This window comes from Apium graveolens, chromosome 4 (assembly GCF_009905375.1).
Source record: "Apium graveolens cultivar Ventura chromosome 4, ASM990537v1, whole genome shotgun sequence".
Lineage (NCBI taxonomy): Eukaryota > Viridiplantae > Streptophyta > Magnoliopsida > Apiales > Apiaceae > Apium > Apium graveolens.
Window position 1 is genome coordinate 168,545,415 of NC_133650.1, and position 18,729 is coordinate 168,564,143.

At 34.5% G+C, this 18,729-nt stretch overlaps 1 protein-coding gene across 1 annotated transcript; it reads left to right on the forward strand.

The window, feature by feature from the left end:
• Positions 1–536: 536 nt before the first annotated feature.
• Positions 537–5,188, forward strand: LOC141720426 (phytoene synthase 2, chloroplastic). Its single transcript, XM_074522831.1, has 7 exons — positions 537–810; positions 1,246–1,800; positions 1,908–1,958; positions 3,163–3,335; positions 3,879–4,114; positions 4,440–4,632; positions 4,857–5,188. Exons 2-7 carry the CDS (start codon positions 1,317–1,319, stop codon positions 5,034–5,036), a joined length of 1,317 nt encoding a protein of 438 aa, XP_074378932.1. The 5' UTR covers positions 537–810; positions 1,246–1,316; the 3' UTR covers positions 5,037–5,188.
• The last annotated feature ends 13,541 nt before the right edge of the window (positions 5,189–18,729 follow it).

Genomic DNA, 18,729 nt, shown 5'->3' on the forward strand with positions numbered 1-18,729 from the left:
ATATCAATTTAGCAGTCCATTAGAGATGCTATGGCCAGTTTTTCTTGCAAAAAAAATTGTACTATTCGAGACTCCATAGTTTATAGAAACAAATTAACAGTTGACGGGAGCCGGATCTGAAAAGGGCGTGTACCCGACCCCACACAAGCACACAAGACACAACTCTCTAGCGGGTTGTAATACTTCTTCCGTCCCAATATACATGTCCCTTTTGGAAAAAAAAATTGTCCCAAATTACTTGTCCTTCTCTTCTTTCAATTTAAATTTAAGCATAATTTTTCAAAATTATTCTTAGATTTGTTATTTACAAGATTAGACTTTCTAAAATTAGTATCTATTCTCTTTTTTCAATGTATTTAATGAGATATTTTGTTGAAAATGTTATCCAACTAACCCTTTTCTTAATATGCGTTTTTTTTCCAAAAGAGACATGTAAAATGGGACGGAGGTAGTAATTTAAACTTTTAAACCCAAAAAAAACTCCCATTTTCCCTGAAACCCGTATAAATATGGCAAGAATATAAAAACTCTATCAAAATCCCCGGAAAAAACCAAAAACAAATGTGAGAAAATTGATGTACAAGAAAGCCATGAAAATTATAGAATAAAACAAGAAAAGCCGTAACGGGAATCTTGAAGAGCTCAGATTTGTGGGGTCATATTCAAGTTGTACTTGTTTGAGTAGCCAATTCTTATGTTTCTAATTTTATTATAATAATTATTTTAAATGTTGAGATAGTGATAATGATGATGATATTATGAAATCTTGAAGCTTCTTGGGTGTGAATGGTTGAGGCTTCTCCACTAAGGGTTAGTTTTTTCCTCAACTCTTCTTTTTCTTGTTTTCATTATCTCCTTCTTGTCAATCTCATTTGATTATGTTTCTATATATTTATATATTGTTACACTTATTTATTTATTTAATAATGTTTGTTGTTGGTTAAAAATCTTAGTTGTGGTGAACTATACAAAGTTGAGCTTAATAGTTGGATGCACCCATTAGGTTTACATGCTCTACTTGTCTTTTGATACATATATTATTTGTAGCTAATGTATTGTGCACTTTTTTTTGTTTTTCTTTCTATATATTCTACTTAAATTCTTGGGAAGGTTTCTCTGCTAGTCAAGAACTCAAGACACATGCTTTAATTGGTTTCATTGTAGTTGTATATTATGTTTTTTTTTTTTGAATTAGGATTTGTTCTTAGCTAATAAACTTTAGTGGGTGGTTTTTGATACTTGAAGCTGACAAGAAAGAAAAAAACCAAAAGGAGGTTATATTAAATTGAAGCTCTTCGGGTAGCGCTAACTTCAACATGTCAGTTGCTATGTCGTGGATTGTTACTCCCAATCTTGAGGTTTCCAATTGCTTCGGGTACTTGGAGACTGTTAGAGAGGGAACCCGGCTACTTGATTCGTCGAGGTTGGTTTCCGGTGACAGGATTATGACGTATGGTGGTAAACTCAAGAAGGGTAAGCTGAGGAAGTGGAGTTCTAGTTCTTTCAATGCTGAATTTAGCTATTCTTGTTTGGGTGGTTCTGAATTAGAGAATGGAAGTATATTTCCTGTGCAGTCAAGTATGGTAGTGAGTGCGGACGAAGATATGGCAGTGACATCAGAGCAAAAGGTTTATGATGTGGTTCTTAAACAAGCGGCTTTGGTTAAGAAACCGTTCAGATCTGATGAGGAATTAGAGGTCAAGCCAGAAATGATTCTTCCAGGGACTCTGAGCTTGTTAAGTGAAGCTTACAATCGATGTGGTGAAGTATGTGCCGAGTATGCCAAAACATTTTACCTGGGTTAGCATTCCATTCATTATTAAAAAAATTGCCTTTTAGAAGGTAAACATTGTAATATTATTAGCTAAATTTAGAATTTAAGACTTGTAAATTCTCTTTTTCTCCAGGAACACTACTGATGACCCCAGAGAGGCGGAGGGCTATTTGGGCAATATATGGTAAGTGCAGTGTACTAGTATCGTACTCAAAGCTAGATTTTATCGCAGATAGCCTATAAACTTACTGGCAATGAAATTTGTAAGGATGTGATTCCAGGATATTGAGTTGATAATGCTGGCTGAACGTGATTTTTAAACTTAAAACTAAGTAGTCATCGACTATTTGAACAAAACTAGCTCTATTCTAAGATAATTTGATGACAAAAGGCATTTTTCTCATTAAGGCATGGGATGTAAATCATTCATGTTAATAATTCATGCATAATTCGAGCTTGCAATATACCACTGGCTTTCAGACAGTCAAATAATTTTAGTCTCTACTGAATATGATTGTGATGTGGTGCATGTCGGCTGGTTCCACTAATTAGTGTTTGCCATGCTCGAGACTTTGACCTTAGCTCACCCTTTGCTTGTACCTTTCCACTTGGCTAGCTCTTTCCTTATACTTTTTATGTAGTCTAGTTAAACTAGAAAATGACAAATTAAGTTTATTAGAGCATTTTGTTTTTCAAATTTTTTATGTAAACTTTGTTCATTATATTTTGCAGAGTTTTTTTTAGTTGGCCTTCTAAAAGCAACAGTATTCTTTTACTATTTTAGCGCACCACAAGTGTTTTTTGTATGCTATATAATTGACTTTCTTGAAGTATTAGTAGGTAAGGCTTGAGAATCATGTCTTCTGGAAATTAGCAATGGTGACTCCTCACAAACTTTATATTTTTTAAGAGAGTTTTGGAATTGGAGAGACATGTATTTTGGTGAAAGACCTAAAATCCAAGTCACAACAATGTTAAGAATGCTCGGCATACTTTGAACAAACCTCTACTTTAATTTGATGGAGGGAGTTTGGAGTATGTGAGTTCAACTATGATAAGTTTCTTTTTTAAAATATACCGTTATACATATATAGAAAAACCTGATATGACACATTATGTGGATCAACTGTGCAGAAAATCCAATTTGTTGATAAAAATATGGAAGATCGAAATGGATACTACCAGCATTAATCATATTTTACTATCGGACCTCATCACATCAACATTAGGTGTATTGTTGTCATAGATGCTTCGCTTTAACTCCATACTATCTCTTGGTTTGTCTTTTCTATACATATTGACTTTGAAATTGCTACAACCATACTCTAATGGATGAAGAGGAACTTGTCCATTTAATTGCCAATTTCTTACTTTCTCTGTGTATACAGTGTGGTGTAGAAGAACCGATGAATTGGTGGATGGACCTAATGCGTCACATATAACTCCTTCCGCTTTGGATAGGTGGGAGTCGAGATTAGAAGATCTTTTCAGGGGACGTCCATTTGATATGCTTGATGCTGCTTTATCAGATACAGTTATTAAGTTTCCTGTTGACATTCAGGTTAGTTCATTGATGGAAAAAAATTCCATCTTATGTACTTGTTTTAAAAATATAGATGCTCGAGGTTCAGTTAGGATCCACTTTTCAGAAGCATCAACCAAGTTCTGATTAATGTTTTACAACATGGGGAAAAGATATCAAACACTTTTGTCTCGTCCCGTTAACTTAATGAATAATGATATTAGTTTTCAGCTGTATTACATCTATTAATCTACTTAAGAAGGCCTTCTTCATATGAAATCTGCATAATATTCTGAGGCATACAAGAAAAGCAGAAATAACCACACTAGTGAGTTATGTCTCATATACCAACAACCTTTGTTGGCATTTCTCCTTCTAGCGGCCTACATAAGAAGCGCTACTTCATTGTACTTGTTAAGACAGCTGCTTGCAACAAGTATATGTGATATGTACAGTATAATAATTGGGTCCCCCCCCTCACATAATGTTCTTCTTTATGCTCGAGGTCAGGATAATAGGATATGTTTATAATATCTTAATATTTTGAGCTGCTTACAAAATCTAACATCTGTCCTTTTATAGCCATTCAAAGATATGATTGAAGGAATGAGGATGGACCTTAAGAAGTCTAGATACAAGAACTTTGATGAGCTATATCTTTATTGCTATTATGTTGCTGGTACTGTTGGATTGATGAGTGTTCCAATTATGGGCATTGCACCTGATTCACAGGCAACAACTGAGAGTGTTTACAATGCTGCTTTGGCATTGGGGCTCGCTAATCAATTGACTAATATACTTAGGGATGTTGGAGAAGAGTATGTATCTGGCTTTATAAGCCATTCTGTCAATCTTTTACATTTTCTTCCATTTAGTTCATAAATGCAACCAGAAGAGGGTATCTTTAAACTGAAATGTTTCCATTTTCATGCACAAAATTGCATCATGAAAGTCGACTAATGTAATACAGAAAAACACAAGTCACAAACACGTTTCTTAATGTACTGTCTTTAGCTTTGTTGCAAAATCCTTGCAGTATCTAGAAAAGTGACAACTACCTGACAAAAAAATGCGATCACAATCAAAAGGTGTTTTTCACTGCTATTTTCTGATTTGTGTCTTCGTTACTTTGTTTTCTCTTAGTGCCAGAAGAGGAAGGGTTTATCTACCGCAAGATGAACTGGCGCAAGCAGGGCTCTCTGATGAAGATATATTTGCAGGGAAAGTTACAGATAAATGGAGGACTTTCATGAAGAAGCAAATTAAGAGGGCAAGGATGTTTTTCGATGAAGCAGAAAAAGGTGTAAGAGAGCTCAGCCCAGCTAGTAGATGGCCGGTAAGACTTTGCAGTTTTCTTTAATTTCCGAACCTCAGAACGTTAACACTTAATGCCTTGCACTTACGAAGAAAAGTTGTAAAATCGATAAATAGAAAATCCCTAATATCTCATTACTAGAGCAGGAATCTCTCTTCTAATTGTTTCTTTGAGTTAAAATTTCTTTCACCATACATCTGCCTTGGATTGCCAGTTTTATGCATATTGATCACCGTCGTTTGCAGGTATGGGCGTCACTGCTGTTGTATCGTCAAATACTAGATGAAATTGAAGCCAACGACTATAATAATTTTACAAAGAGAGCTTATGTGAGCAAACCCAAGAAAATACTTGCTTTGCCAGTTGCATATGCAAAGGCTCTTGCTCCCGCAGCAAGAACAGGTTCTACATTGTTAAAGACATGAATGATATCATGTGATGAAATCAAATCAAATAGAAAGGTTCATATAATTTAGTAAAAGAAGCAAGGCAAATATTTGTACATTACAAAATGGTCCATGTGAAAATTCATTAGTATAGAGTGAAATAATTATGCTTGCAGACTAAATTTTTTTAATGCTAACGTCCCCCGTTTCGACTGAAATCAGTAAGGTAGCTGTACTTGGGCCGTGTTTGTTTTTGAGATCATAATTCCGGAACTTTTAGAGTTTTAGTTTATTTACTCCCAATCTTTTGCATTCCAGTTTCTAATTGTCTCATGAAATACAGTACGTTTAAAAAAAATACCATTTACATGTTGCAAAAAAATGATGAAATCTCATAAAATTTATCTGAGGAATATTCTTCGCTGGGCTTTCGGGTAATTGGATCTAAATAGGGGGAATTATTAGGCTTAATTAGGGTTTTGGAGAACGGTTGATGGATTTTTGTAAGGGTGTTTCACAACGGGCGCCTGTTGTGAAAAGCCTTGCGGAAAACTTTTGTGGAAGACCGTTGCGGACATTAAGTATGGATAACTCGAAGGCAAAGGTGATTATTGGGCTGTATGCTGAATATTGAGGTTTGCTTTGGAAATTCTGTTCTTTTAATCAAAAATTGATTTTGTGGGAGAAATTTGGAAAGTAATCATGGATGCTTCTTATTCGGTGGATAGGATGTGTTCAAATTTTTTGGTCAAAGAGATAGTTGGCAGCGATTAGTGTCCGCTCCGATATTGGGTCGATATCGTATTCATGAAACCTCTTGAGTTTTGACTTTTGTGATTAAGTCTCATTCGCGAATATTACTAAAATTAGTCGAATACCAATTTTTCTAGGCCTAAGAATGAGAAACCTAGCTCGTACAGGTTTCTTCCACAATCACTATGTTGGCTTTATACTAAACAGAGACAAATACACACATTTATACTATATTATAATAAACGAAATATTAAAAATTTGGTAGTCGATCGGTCGGTACTTGCTGAAATTACTTAATTACCCTTATTTAATTATTCTAATTATAATTATTGGGTCGATCAATTCTAATTCTATCTATATCATTGTAATCTATATCAAATTCAACTTCTTCTACCAATTTATATTTTAATTCATATTGAGTTTTATATTATTCTAATTTGTTACTTCGGGCGGTCGATTGGTACTTGCTAAAATTACTTAATTATCCTTATTTAATTATTCTAATTCTAATTATTGGGTCGATCAATTCTAATTCTATCTATATCATTATAATTTATATCAAATTCAACTTCTTCTATCAATTTATATTTTAATTCATATCGAGTTCTATATTATTCTAATTTGTTACTTAAGCAAACTAAATATAATTATTAAGATTTAGTTGATATATCATGTGACTCGGGTTAAAATAAAATAACAATACTATCAATGCTCCTAAACAAATTATATTAATGAACTTGGATAAACAAAATAATAAATATTATTTATCAAGGATAAAAAATTACATTATACAATTAATTCAGACTAATACAAAACTAAAATAAAAATACAATTCGACCAACAAAAAAAAATCATGGATACTAATTATTCAGTCTAAAACAAAATTATCTTATTGATCCATACTTTAAAAAAATAAAATTAAACTAAAAATAATTAGTTTGATTTGATCTGTGTATTGGGCATCGGGCCAAAATAAAATAATGTAAACCACTGATCCGAGATAAATTAAATTTATATTAGACTAAGTAAAATTTGTATCCCGTTGATGTGAACTAAAAAATCAAATTTTACCTAAAACATAAATATTATTTATAAAAAAAATACACATAAAATTATCAATAAAACTATATTGTTCAATCATTAATATTGTATTTTCAAATATTTTTTATAGAGTTATAGTTAATTGATTAAGTATCACCATGCTAAAATAATATTTTTTTAAGGTCCCAACATAACGGAGACATTATATTTTTACTCTCAATAAAATAATAATTTCGTTATAATAATATTCTCCCTACCAATGCTATCACTTTAAATAACTTTAAATGTTCTAAATTTTTTTGAACATACACGTCTATTAATTTAATTATCATGAAATCATATCATATCATTTAAAGTTTTACATGAACAAAATTAAGAATTGAATTCAAATTTTTTTTTTAAAAAATTATATAATATTAAAAAAATCTGTGCGATCCGTGCATCGCACGAGTTTTAAGCTAGTATATATAGGTAGGTAGATTATCAAATAAAAATCAACCTTATTTTAAAAATTAGAAACTAATGACAACCATTAATTTCCCTCTCTCCCCGATCAAAAATCGTCTGTCACTCCCTCGCGGGCACATGTACATGTAGATATTTTTCTATCTGTTTTTAATTTAATTTTTTCCCATTAATCAATTTTTTTTAAAAAATATGATATATATTTTTTCATTTTCCAACAATCATTTTTCATAGCATATTTACCGTATTCCAGCGATAAATCACTATATATACTTAACAGAATCACTAAACATGAATCACTCAAAATTCTCTAAATTTTAGTGATTCTCATAAGCATGATTAGTGATTTATCTCCAGAATATTTCGCTTATGGTATTCATACTGATCGCTGGAGGATGTATAAAAATACACTGAAGTCAGATTTTTAAAAAAACTCGCTGAATGCAGAAAAAATTAATTTAAAAATGGAGGGAATTAGGCGGGGTTGTGTGTGATAGGATGCATTGAAGTTATGTGCGGGGTTGGGTTGTGTATTTAAAATTCTCGTTGAGTTGAACTTGTTTCTGGTTTTTATCTTAAGGGTGTTTTTGTTTGAATAACCCTTATATATATATACACACACACACACACATATATATATATATATATTCATATACATATACATATACATATATATACATACATATATACATAGAGTCTTGCTCAGGTAATAACCAAACAAAAATAGAAACTAGAAAACTCAGCCCATCCTATACAAAAACATACGGTGCGGCCCAAAAACAACATCATCATTACCGCCCTCTTCATCTTTGTTTTCATGTCAGTGTCAACTCCGATTATAACTAAAATCATCTACGCTTGTACTATATCATAATAAAGATGAACTATGCATTTTATTATGCTGTTATGTGTATTTTGTCATAAAACCCTAACTGCTATGTGCTACGTGTGTTCTGTGTCGGCAATGTATTTTTCGGGTATTTATCGGGTATTTGATTTCGTATTAAAAGCTTTCGTAACAAAAATTATACGATCCAAACTTTATTTTAATAGCTGGTATTCTAAATAAAATAATTGACCTTATTTTGCCTAGTATGGTTTGTACCATAGCGTTATTCTGAACATCCAGTTATTTTATAAATTTTCTCGTTTCGCGAAAAAATAACTTTTTCGAGTCCTTTGGGTGTCAAAAACCCCACAAAAATCACATTTTTATTTTTATAAAATTATGTGACTTTTAAATAGTCCATTTCTTTGCATTTTTTAAATTATTCACAATTTTTTGGGAATTTTTGGCATATATAATGAATATATTAAATATTTAAAAATTAGAAATTAATACTCAAAAATTATAAAATTAGGGGCCAATAAATTTAAAAGATGTATAATTAGGGCCTTAACTTTAATTAAGGTATTATTTTTACTACTATAAATAGCCTAATTTTTATTTAATTATTTATAATTAATTATTAAAAATCAGAAAAATCAAATTAATTCTTTGAAATCGGGTCAGGAATTCGGATTCGAATCGTGCAATCAAATCGTGATTTTGATCAATTTCCGGCACCAAATCGATCGATGTGAGTACTCAAATTAATCCTCTCGATCTGTTTCTGATATCAATTTCATGTTTTAATTCATAGATTTTCAATTTAAAATTCTAGGGTTCATGTCTGATTTGGGGGATTTTGATTCTTAGGTTATATGAATGATTTGATGATTGATATTGTTAGGCCTCAATGATACTATAGAAGGGGGTTGAATATAGTATCAACAATCAATTCGATTATAAACACAAGTATGTAATAGAAAACAAGTTTATTCAATATATCAAACTCTGTTACAGTAGGTTTAATCTACACTCTCAGTGATGTATGATATCACTAAGAGCTGCTAGGGTTACAATGAATAATATTCTCGTGAATGATAACACATATAGTGTAAACCCTAATCCGCGTTTATATACTACACAGTTACAAGATATCTCCTAATTGATATGATATGTTATGTTTCCTAAAATACATCTATCAGAGATTATATACTTTAGTCCTTTAGCTGTACAACTCTCCAAGCATATCTTCTTTTGTTTAATCCAGATCCTCTCCTGTAAATCAACCGCTTTTCATCCCTAAAGTGTTCCGCACTTAAGTTCTGATGTAAGTCCTGATGGCTTAAGTTCTGATAACTTCCTGTCTTCCGTAAGTTCTGATTTCCAGTTAAGTTCTGATAGTAAGTTCTGAAACTAAACAAATCAGATTAGACATGACATCACAAATATATCTAACAATCTCCCCCAACTTGTAAATTATAAAAATATATAAGTTTATAGATTTGATGATGTCAAAAACATATAAGTACAAATGCAATGAGAGTTTATATGTACAACTAAATACAACTTACAGTCCATGCAGCTTTTACCAAATTCACTGAATCAGCCTGAATCCATAATGATTCCTTACAAAGTCTGATACCAGCTTGGTCTCTGCATTTCTTTTAAATTCAAGTAACTGAGCTTTGACTTGCTGCAGTTCTTCATCTTCAGTATCACCAATCTGATATATGGCAGCTCTAAGCGCAGAAATTGGATTTTTTTCAAGTCCATCTCCCAGTCTGATTACCCTTGGATGTGTAGAATCTTTATTATAGCATAAGCATCTTCCTTTCAGAATTACTTCTACCTTAGCAGAATTCTTCCTCATAGGAATTTCTCTTCCATCATCCTCAGTCATCATTGGAGTATACTCTGTCATTCTTGCACCAGAAATTCTGAGTAAATCTCTTATTATCTTCAGAATATATTCTGACCATTTCCTGGTAACATCAGAATTTACCTCCAGTAGATAATGAATATATTGGAGCTCTTTGACAGATTTCTTCAGCACATCAGAGTAAGATAATCTATAAGTTCTACCATCAATCAGAAATAAGATCAATTTCTCTTTTTCTTCATAACCATCATGAGTATCCATCACTACTTGAGCAGAAAGTACTTTGTCAAGGTGCTTCTGTGTGATCTTTTCATATGGCTTGTCAGTCAATGTGAATGGATCTCTAATATCAACTTCTATCCAGTCTGGAATTTCTCTCTGTCAGAACCTAATCCAGAAGTGTCTCTAGCTTGCTTGGCTTTTACCCCAAATGCTGCAAGTTGATTCAACATCTGATTTGTCTTAGGGTGAACTGGAATAGACTTGTTCCATAACAGCTTCTTCTTGTCTTCTAATGTTAAGCTGTCTATGTCAACTTGAGCAATGTCAGAGGTTGATGTCTTGATGAATTGATCAGGATTTGCATTTTCATCTGTAGCTTGTTGTTTTGAAATATTTTCAGGATTTATTAAGTTATGAACTTCTTCACTCTGAACAACTTGAGCTATGTCAGAGGTTGTCTTAGATTATTCTGTCATCCTCTTTCTCTTCAGAGTTTCAACTGTTTCATATTCAGTAGCAGCATCATCAAAGACTTGAACCATCTTCACACAGGATCCATCAAAATTTGAGAAATCTTCATCTTCTGTTTCTTGACTGTCTCCCCAACTTTTCCTTTTCCCTTGTCTTTGGGATCAGTAGTAGTTTGAGATCTAGTCCTTGATCTAGGAATCTCTATCGCAGATCTTTCTCTTATCACAATCTCTTTTTCTTTTGGCCTTGGTGGCTTTTTAGCATCATAATCTTTTGACTTGGGTTTGCTCTTCTCAGCAGCAAATTTAGCTTCTTCTTCTCTTAATTCCTCTAAATCCGCTCCTGGATTATCCTTAAGGAATAGTCTCTTGGCCAATTCTTCATCAACAGATTGAATTTTGGGATCTTTGTAGAAGAATGTTGCTTTCTTTCCTTTGAATTTCAAAGTTTGCAAAAACTATTGTGACTCTTGGCTTCCAGCTTGGACTATCACATCAGAAGTAGTTGTCATAACTTGATCATCAGTATTTGAAGTATCAGCATTTGTGATTAATAAAGGAACATCATGATATGTTGGCTTTTTTTCTTCCTTATTCCTCCCTTGCATAGTAGATCTATCAGAGTTCTTGCTACCAGACATTCTCTGATGAGAACTTGTCTGTTGAGTGGGAATTCTGCTCAGCTGCTTCCCTTGACTTTGACCTCTACTCTTTTCAGAGTTTCCCTGGTCATCTCCATCATCATCCTTTTTCTTCAGTGTTTGGCTTGGTGAGCATTTGGACTTAACTACCTTCTCCCCATTTTTGGCATCATCTGTCAGGAGTAGAGAAAGAAGGAGTTTCACTGAAGATTGGATCTCATTTAACTGAGTCTGTTAAGCAGCTTAATTTTGTAATACCTCATCCTTTTTCAGAGTTTCCCTGGTCATCTCCATCATCATCCTTTTTCTTCAGTGTTTGGCTTGGTGAGCATTTGGACTTAACTACCTTCTCCCCATTTTTGGCATCATCTGTCAGGAGTAGAGAAAGAAGGAGTTTCACTGAAGATTGGATCTCATTTAACTGAGTCTGTTAAGCAGCTTAATTTTGTAATACCTCATCCAGTTGGGCCTGCTGCTTGGCTTGAACAAGCTCAATAGCATCCACTTTTTCTTGAATTGGTCTGATAAATCTCTTCTTGTCTAGATCTTGCATCATGGCTAGCTTATTAGCTGTTTCCTGAAGTTTATCAACCTTGGCATGAGTCTTGGAGTGTTGACCTTGTAGAGTTCTTGTACTGAGGGCAGTGACCTTTAGTTGATGCTTGAAGTCAGAACTTGTCAGCAACTCATCAGCTTTTGAAACATGTTCTGTCAGAACATGTGGGCTGGGAATAAAATCAGTATCATTCCATTTATACATCCACTCAGCCCCTCTAAAGGTTTCCTTCCATGGAACTGGAGTAGCCTCTTCCTCAAACTAGAATAATGCCTCCTTTCCTGTAGGCACTGGAGTGTTTACTGGAGCTGATTCTCCAGAACTTGCTAGAATCCCCTCATCTTCAGATAACACCAAGGTGTGTGTGGCTCTAGGAGACTCTGAAGCAATTGCAGCTTTGTCTAAATTCTGATCTTCAGTTCCAAGATCAAGAATTGGTGTTGTTGGTATCTCATCCTGTAAAATTGGAGAAGTAACATGAGTTTGCTGTTTTGTAGTTGGGGCTTCCAGATATAGAATAGTAGGTATATTCAAATTATGAATATCTATTTCAGGCCTTGTCTCTTGTTCTTCAACATCCTCTGTAGCTTTGATTGGAGAGTGAGGTGGAGAAATCACAGATTCTTGTACAGGTTCTGATCTGTGGACTTCAGGAATTTCAGATTCCTGAAGCAAAACTTCTTCAGCTGCTGGCAGGGCTTCAATCACAATAGGTTCTGATGAGATCAGAGATTCCTGTTCCCCTTCCTCAGCATCTTCAGCATCCTCAGATTGAGTTTGTACAATATGCACACCTTCTCTCACCTTCCTCAATTTTGATTTTCTAGATGGAGGGGTGACATGATCTGTATCAGAATGTGAAGACCTTTTTCTTTTCTGAATGCCAGAAGCTTCAGCTGCTTTCTTCTTTTGAAGAGTTGACTCTTCAGCTTCTTCTGTCACAGGTTCTGATGCAGGAACCTGGACCTGTTCTTCCTCATCTGATTCATCTCTCAGAATCAGCCTTCTCTTTCTCCTTGGTGGAGATTGAGGAACAGATTTAGCTCTTGAGGTTTTATGTCTGGAGGATGTGTCAGATTTTACAATTGGCACCTTTTGAGAAGTACCAGAGGTTGGTTTGGTTTTGGATTTGGGTCTGGACTGTGTGATAAGTGGCATTTTATACCACTTAGAACGTCTTATAATGGCTTGAATTGATGTCTTGAAATCAAGTATTTTGTGTATTTGATGCGTTTTTCTAGTGTTTGTGTATTTCAGGGTATAACTTGCGTAATTAGGGAGATTTCATCATAATAAGCCTAGGGAAGTACTTGGAACCAGTTGCGGGGAGTTGTGCGAAGAAATTAGCAAAATCAGGAGCAAAAAGATGATTTTTCCAGAAGCTGTGTAGGCGCCCGCCTGGGATGTGCAGGCGACCGCCTGGAGATGCAGGCGCCCGCGTGAGAACTGAGGCGGCCACCTGGGGTCGGTAAATTTAGAATCTGGATTTTCTAATTTGAGTTCTATTTGTCTTCTAACGGTGCTGTTTCTTGTGGACTTCTATATAAGTAATCTTGGGAGACGTTTCACAATAACAAGTATCAACAACCAACAAGTAAGGAGCAAGGAGAGAAGATTAAGAAGACCGTTTTAGCACACCGCAACGAAGAAGAGGAAGCATACGTTATCTTGTGATTCTTTTAATTCGTTGTAACAGTGGATGCTAGTTTTCTTTACTTTGAACCTTAATACTCTTGTGACGTACTCTGGTTTTAATAAGTATTTTTATTAGTCTATATCGTTGTGTGATTATCATATTTTCATATGAACCCATGGTGACGATGAGTTCTATCATGGGCTAATCGTGATCATGGGGTCGTAGCGGATTTACTATGGATTTCTTCAGTTAATTGTTTAATACCTTGGTATGTGATGATTGTATGATATCTAGCATAGGTTGTGCTTATTCGTCTTATGTGCGTCGCGAACATATAAGATAGTCTGTTAATCTCTTGTGAAGCGATAGTGAATCTTGAGATTTAGAACTTGCCATGCTAGTATAGGTTCATGTACCGTATGATTAATGGGTAACTCTAACCGTTTAACTTGCCATGTGTAATCATAATGAATAACTTGCGCTTAAATCGTTATGTTGTCAAATTCTGTAGACATATAGGGTCTCAACATAATTGATGCTTATTTAACTTCTATCTTAATTTTGGATGCTTGGTAGAATGGTATTTATGCAACGAAAGTTGGCTTTTATCGGTTTCGTGTTGTTCGATTAATATCATCACCGTTACATGCTAAGGGTAATAACAATAACTATTGAATGAAGTAGTAATGAAGTTATGATCTCATGTGTGTTTAATATTATTAATTCAAGTGTTAATTTAAGTGTTTAATTCTCGTAGTTAATAGTAGTTATTAATTAGTTAATCAACCTTAAGTGATATTATCTTGACATTGATAAGTAATCATACATTGGTGAGTAAGTGTTAACTGAACATAATTAGTCAGAGTCTTTGTGGGAACGAACTAGAAATTATTCTATATTACTTGTGAACGCGTATACTTGCGTGAATTATTAGCGCATGCTTTGTGCCTAACAAGTTTTTGGCGCCGCTGCCGGGGACTCGGTGTTAATTTGTTTAGTTTATGTACTTGCCATCAGTGGTCATTAGGACTCATTGATTAAGACTTGTTACTTATTGTTTCCGGTTGTCTTTCGGGTACTCTAGCGAGCATTTATGCAAACACGTTCTCGTACTCGCAAGAGGACTCTAGATACGGCTGAGGAGACAGATTCACTTCTTGACATTCCGGAGAAGTTAGATTTTGAAGATTCAGATAAAGAAAGTGAAAAGAAAGAACCGGTAATCATGGGCGATCGTATAGTTCCAGCAGATCCAACTCTTATGGACTTTTCTCGGCCTAAAATAGATGACATTCAGTCAAGCATCATTCATCCGGCTATTGAGGCCAATAATTTTGGAATCAAGCCGGGCATTATTCAGATGGTGCAGAATTCTGTTTCTTTCGGAGGTGCTGCGACTGAAGATCCCAACATGCATATTAGGAATTTTGTCAAAATCTGCAGTACTTTCAAATATAATGGTGTTACTGATGAGGCTATCAAGCTGAGGCTTTTCCCATTCTCTCTGAGGGATAAATCTAAGGACTGATTCCATTCTCTACCAGCTGGGTCCATCACTACTTGGGAAGATCTTGCGCAAAAGTTTCTGGTGAAGTTCTATCCAATGGCCAAGACTGCAGCTATGGGGAGTGCTCTTACTCAGTTTGCCCAGCAACCAACATAATCTATGTGCGAAGCTTGGGAGCGCTATAAGGAGATGTTGAGAAAGTGTTGTTAGATATATTTGTGATGTCATGTCTAATAATGATTTGTGTTTAGTTTTCAGATCTTGACTAACAGGACAAATCAGGACTTAACTGGAAATCAGTACGTATACTGAAGTCAGAACTTAAGTTATCAGAACTTAAGATATCAGAAGATATTCATTAGGAGATAATATCAGGACTTAAGAAGACTTTCAGATAAGGAAGGCGGCTGATTCAAAGGAAAGAAGATTAAGACTAACACAAGGAGATGTATGCATGGAGAAGAATTCTATGAAGAATAGAAGACTTGGAGGAAAAGATAACTAATTGATATATTTTAGGATGCAGACTTATATTCAATATTAATTAGAAGATTATCTTGTAACTGTGTGGTATATAAACACAGCATAGGGTTTACACTAAATGTGTTATTGATATCGAGAATATTATTCATTATAACCCTAGCAGCTCTCATGATATTTGTTCATCACTGAGAGATAACGGTTTCATTACAATACTGTTTTATTAATAAGATTATTCTTTGTTACATACTTGTGTTCTTAATTCGATTTGATTGTACTATACACTGTATTCAACCCCCTTCTACAATGTGTGTGACCTAACAAGTGGTATCAGAGCCAATCTATTAACACATATACAGTAAAGATCCAAACAATCATGTCTGAAGAAGAACAAACTCCAACCAAGCCCACCAAAACTGAAGAAACTCCAAAGACTCAAATTCATAGTCGATATGAGACTATTAGGGTTCCCATACTGAGACCTTCTGAGTATCCCATATGGAAAGTGAGGATGACTATGTTTCTGGAAGCTACAGATCCAGAATACCTTGACAGAATTAATGAAGGACCACATAAGCCAACCAAGCTCTCTGTTGTAGTTGCAGATCAGCCAGCAAAGACTGTATCAAAGGAGAAAAGTGAATATATAGCTGAAGATATCTCATCTATTGCCAAGGATGCAAAGTTAAGGCATTTTCTGCATAGTGCCATTGATAATGTCACATCAAACAGGATAATTAACTACAAGACTGCAAAGGAGATATGAGATGCCTTGGAGACAAGATGCCAGGGAACTGATGCAATTAAGAAGAACAGGAGGACTATACTCACTCAAGAGTATGAACACTTTGACTCAAAACCTGATGAGTCATTAACTGGTTTATATGACATAATTGTCAAACTCTTGAATGATCTGTCACTGGTGGATAAGGAATATGATCTTGAAGATTCTAATCTTAAATTCCTTTTAGCTCTTCCTGAAAGTTGGGATTTGAAGGCAACTTCTATAAGAGACAACTATGCTCTTGATGAAACTACTCTTGATGAAATTTATGATATGCTTAAAACTCATGAACTTGAGATGGAACAAAGAAGCAAGAGGCATGGGAGAAAGTCAAGAACAATTGCTCTTAAGGCTGAGGAGGAATTCCCAAAAGTGACTGCCTCAAAGAAAGGCAAAGGAAAGGCTCTCATCATAAAGTCTGATTCAGATTCTTCAAGTTCTGATAATGATGAGGATTCAGAAACTGAAAGTTTATCTGAGATGGATGTAGATGAAGAGATGATGAAATTATGTGCTCTTATGGTGAAGGGTATCACAAAGATAGCCTACAGGAAATTCAGAAGGGGAAAGAAGTTTTCCAGGAAAAGTGGAAGTTCTGATATAGAAGGGATTCAGAAAATCTGAAGGCAAAGTAGGAAAGTCTGACACAGGAGATTACTCAAATGTTAAATGCTACAATTGTGGTGAGAAAGGCCACATATCTCTCGATTGCAAGAAAGGAAAAGGTGACAAAGGCAATGCACTTGTCACAAAGAAGAAAAGCTGGACAGACACTTCAGATTCTGAAGATGAGGTGAACTATGACTTAATGGCAAATGCTGATAGCAGTTCTGATGCTGCTGAGCTAAAGGTACCTCAAACAACTTATGCTTTTCATACTGATCATATTACTGAGTTGAGATCTTATCTTAAAACCATATTCATTAGCTATAGAGATCAGACTTTAACATGTGATAGGTTAACTTCTGAAAATCTGGCTTTTAAGAAAAAGAATGACTATTTAGAAAAAGAGTTAGTTATGTTCCATCAAACTCAGAAAGAAAGAGATGATGCTTTTTATGTTAGAGATGAAGTGTTAAAATTGAATCAATCTCTAAAAACTGAGTTAGAAAAGGAAAGAGTGATTATCAGGACTTGGACTAACTCTGGCAGAACAACTCAGAATTTACTAAGTAGTGGGAACTGGAAAGAGGGCTTAGGTTATGGAGATGATAAAAGTGAAAGAGGAACTGAACTAATAAAGCCAATTATTGTTAAACAACTAATAAGCCAAAGGTAAATCCTGTTAAGTTTGTAGCTAAAACCGTAAAGTCTGATTCTGAAAAGATGAAAGATATTGAGACAAAAGTTAAGGCAGAGTCAACTTTTGATAAATTAAAACAAGTTAAACCAGCTGAAGTTAACATAGGCTTAATGACAAAGAAGCAGCTTAAGTATAAGCTGAAAGAGATTAAGAATATAAACAAGGTCAAGCCACCTAGGAAAAATAGGAATGAAAAGGAAGGTGTGAATAAAAGCAATAATTATAAGCCTGTTCCTAATGCTCCTAGAAAGAAATGCTATAACTGTGGAAACTCTAACCATCTTGCTTCTTTTTACAGGAAGAATAAGGATATAAACTCTTTACATCCTAAATCAGGAGTTAAGAGTCAGTCTGTTAGGTTTAAACCACAAAATCCTTGTTTGCATTGTGGTAGTTTATGGCATTCCATTTATACTTGTAAGGAATATCATAGTTTGTACTATGATTATTATCAAATAAAACCTTCTTTGAAGAAAGTTGCTTTAATTCCTTCTAGTGTAAGTTCTGATGCAAAGTCTGATACTTTAAAATCTGATATGAAAAATGTTAGCATAAACTCTGAAGTTAAAACCGCTGCAAATGCTAACAAACTTAATAAGGCCAAAGGATCCAAGCAAGTCTGGATACTTAAAACTAATCATTAGTGGTTTTTGTGATTGCAGGGCAACAGGAAAAACATCCTAGTTCTGGACAGTGGATGTTCAGGACATATGACTGGAAATAAAGCCCTGCTATCAGACTTTGTGGAGAAAGCTGGCCCAGGAGTTTCTTATGGAGATGGCAATATGGGAAAAACTCTGGGATATGGCAATATCAATCTTGGGAATGTCATCATTGAAAAAGTAGCTCTAGTCTCAGGACTTAAACACAATATGCTTAGTGTTAGTCAAATCTGTGACAGAGGTTATATTGTGGATTTCTTTGAAGAACACTGTGAAGTTGTAAGCAAATCTACAGGCAAAGTTGTTCAAAATAGATACAGGCATGGTAACATTTATGAAGCCAAGCTTTCAACAAGTTTTGATGGTTCTACAATCTGTTTGTTAAGCAGAGCATCACTTGAAGAAAGCTGGGATTCGCACAAGAAACTCTCTCATTTAAATTTTAACAATATAAATGAACTAGTCAAGAAAGATCTTGTGAGAGGACTGCCAAAATCAGTATTT

Bases quoted from the DNA above. Each gene is read 5' to 3' on its own strand.
- LOC141720426 (XM_074522831.1), top strand. From the start codon at position 1,317: ATGTCAGTTGCTATGTCGTGGATTGTTACTCCCAATCTTGAGGTTTCC. The intron at 1,959-3,162 runs GTAAGTGCAGTG...CTGTGTATACAG, and splicing joins GGCTATTTGGGCAATATATG to TGTGGTGTAGAAGAACCGAT. The intron at 4,115-4,439 runs GTATGTATCTGG...GTTTTCTCTTAG, and splicing joins CTTAGGGATGTTGGAGAAGA to TGCCAGAAGAGGAAGGGTTT.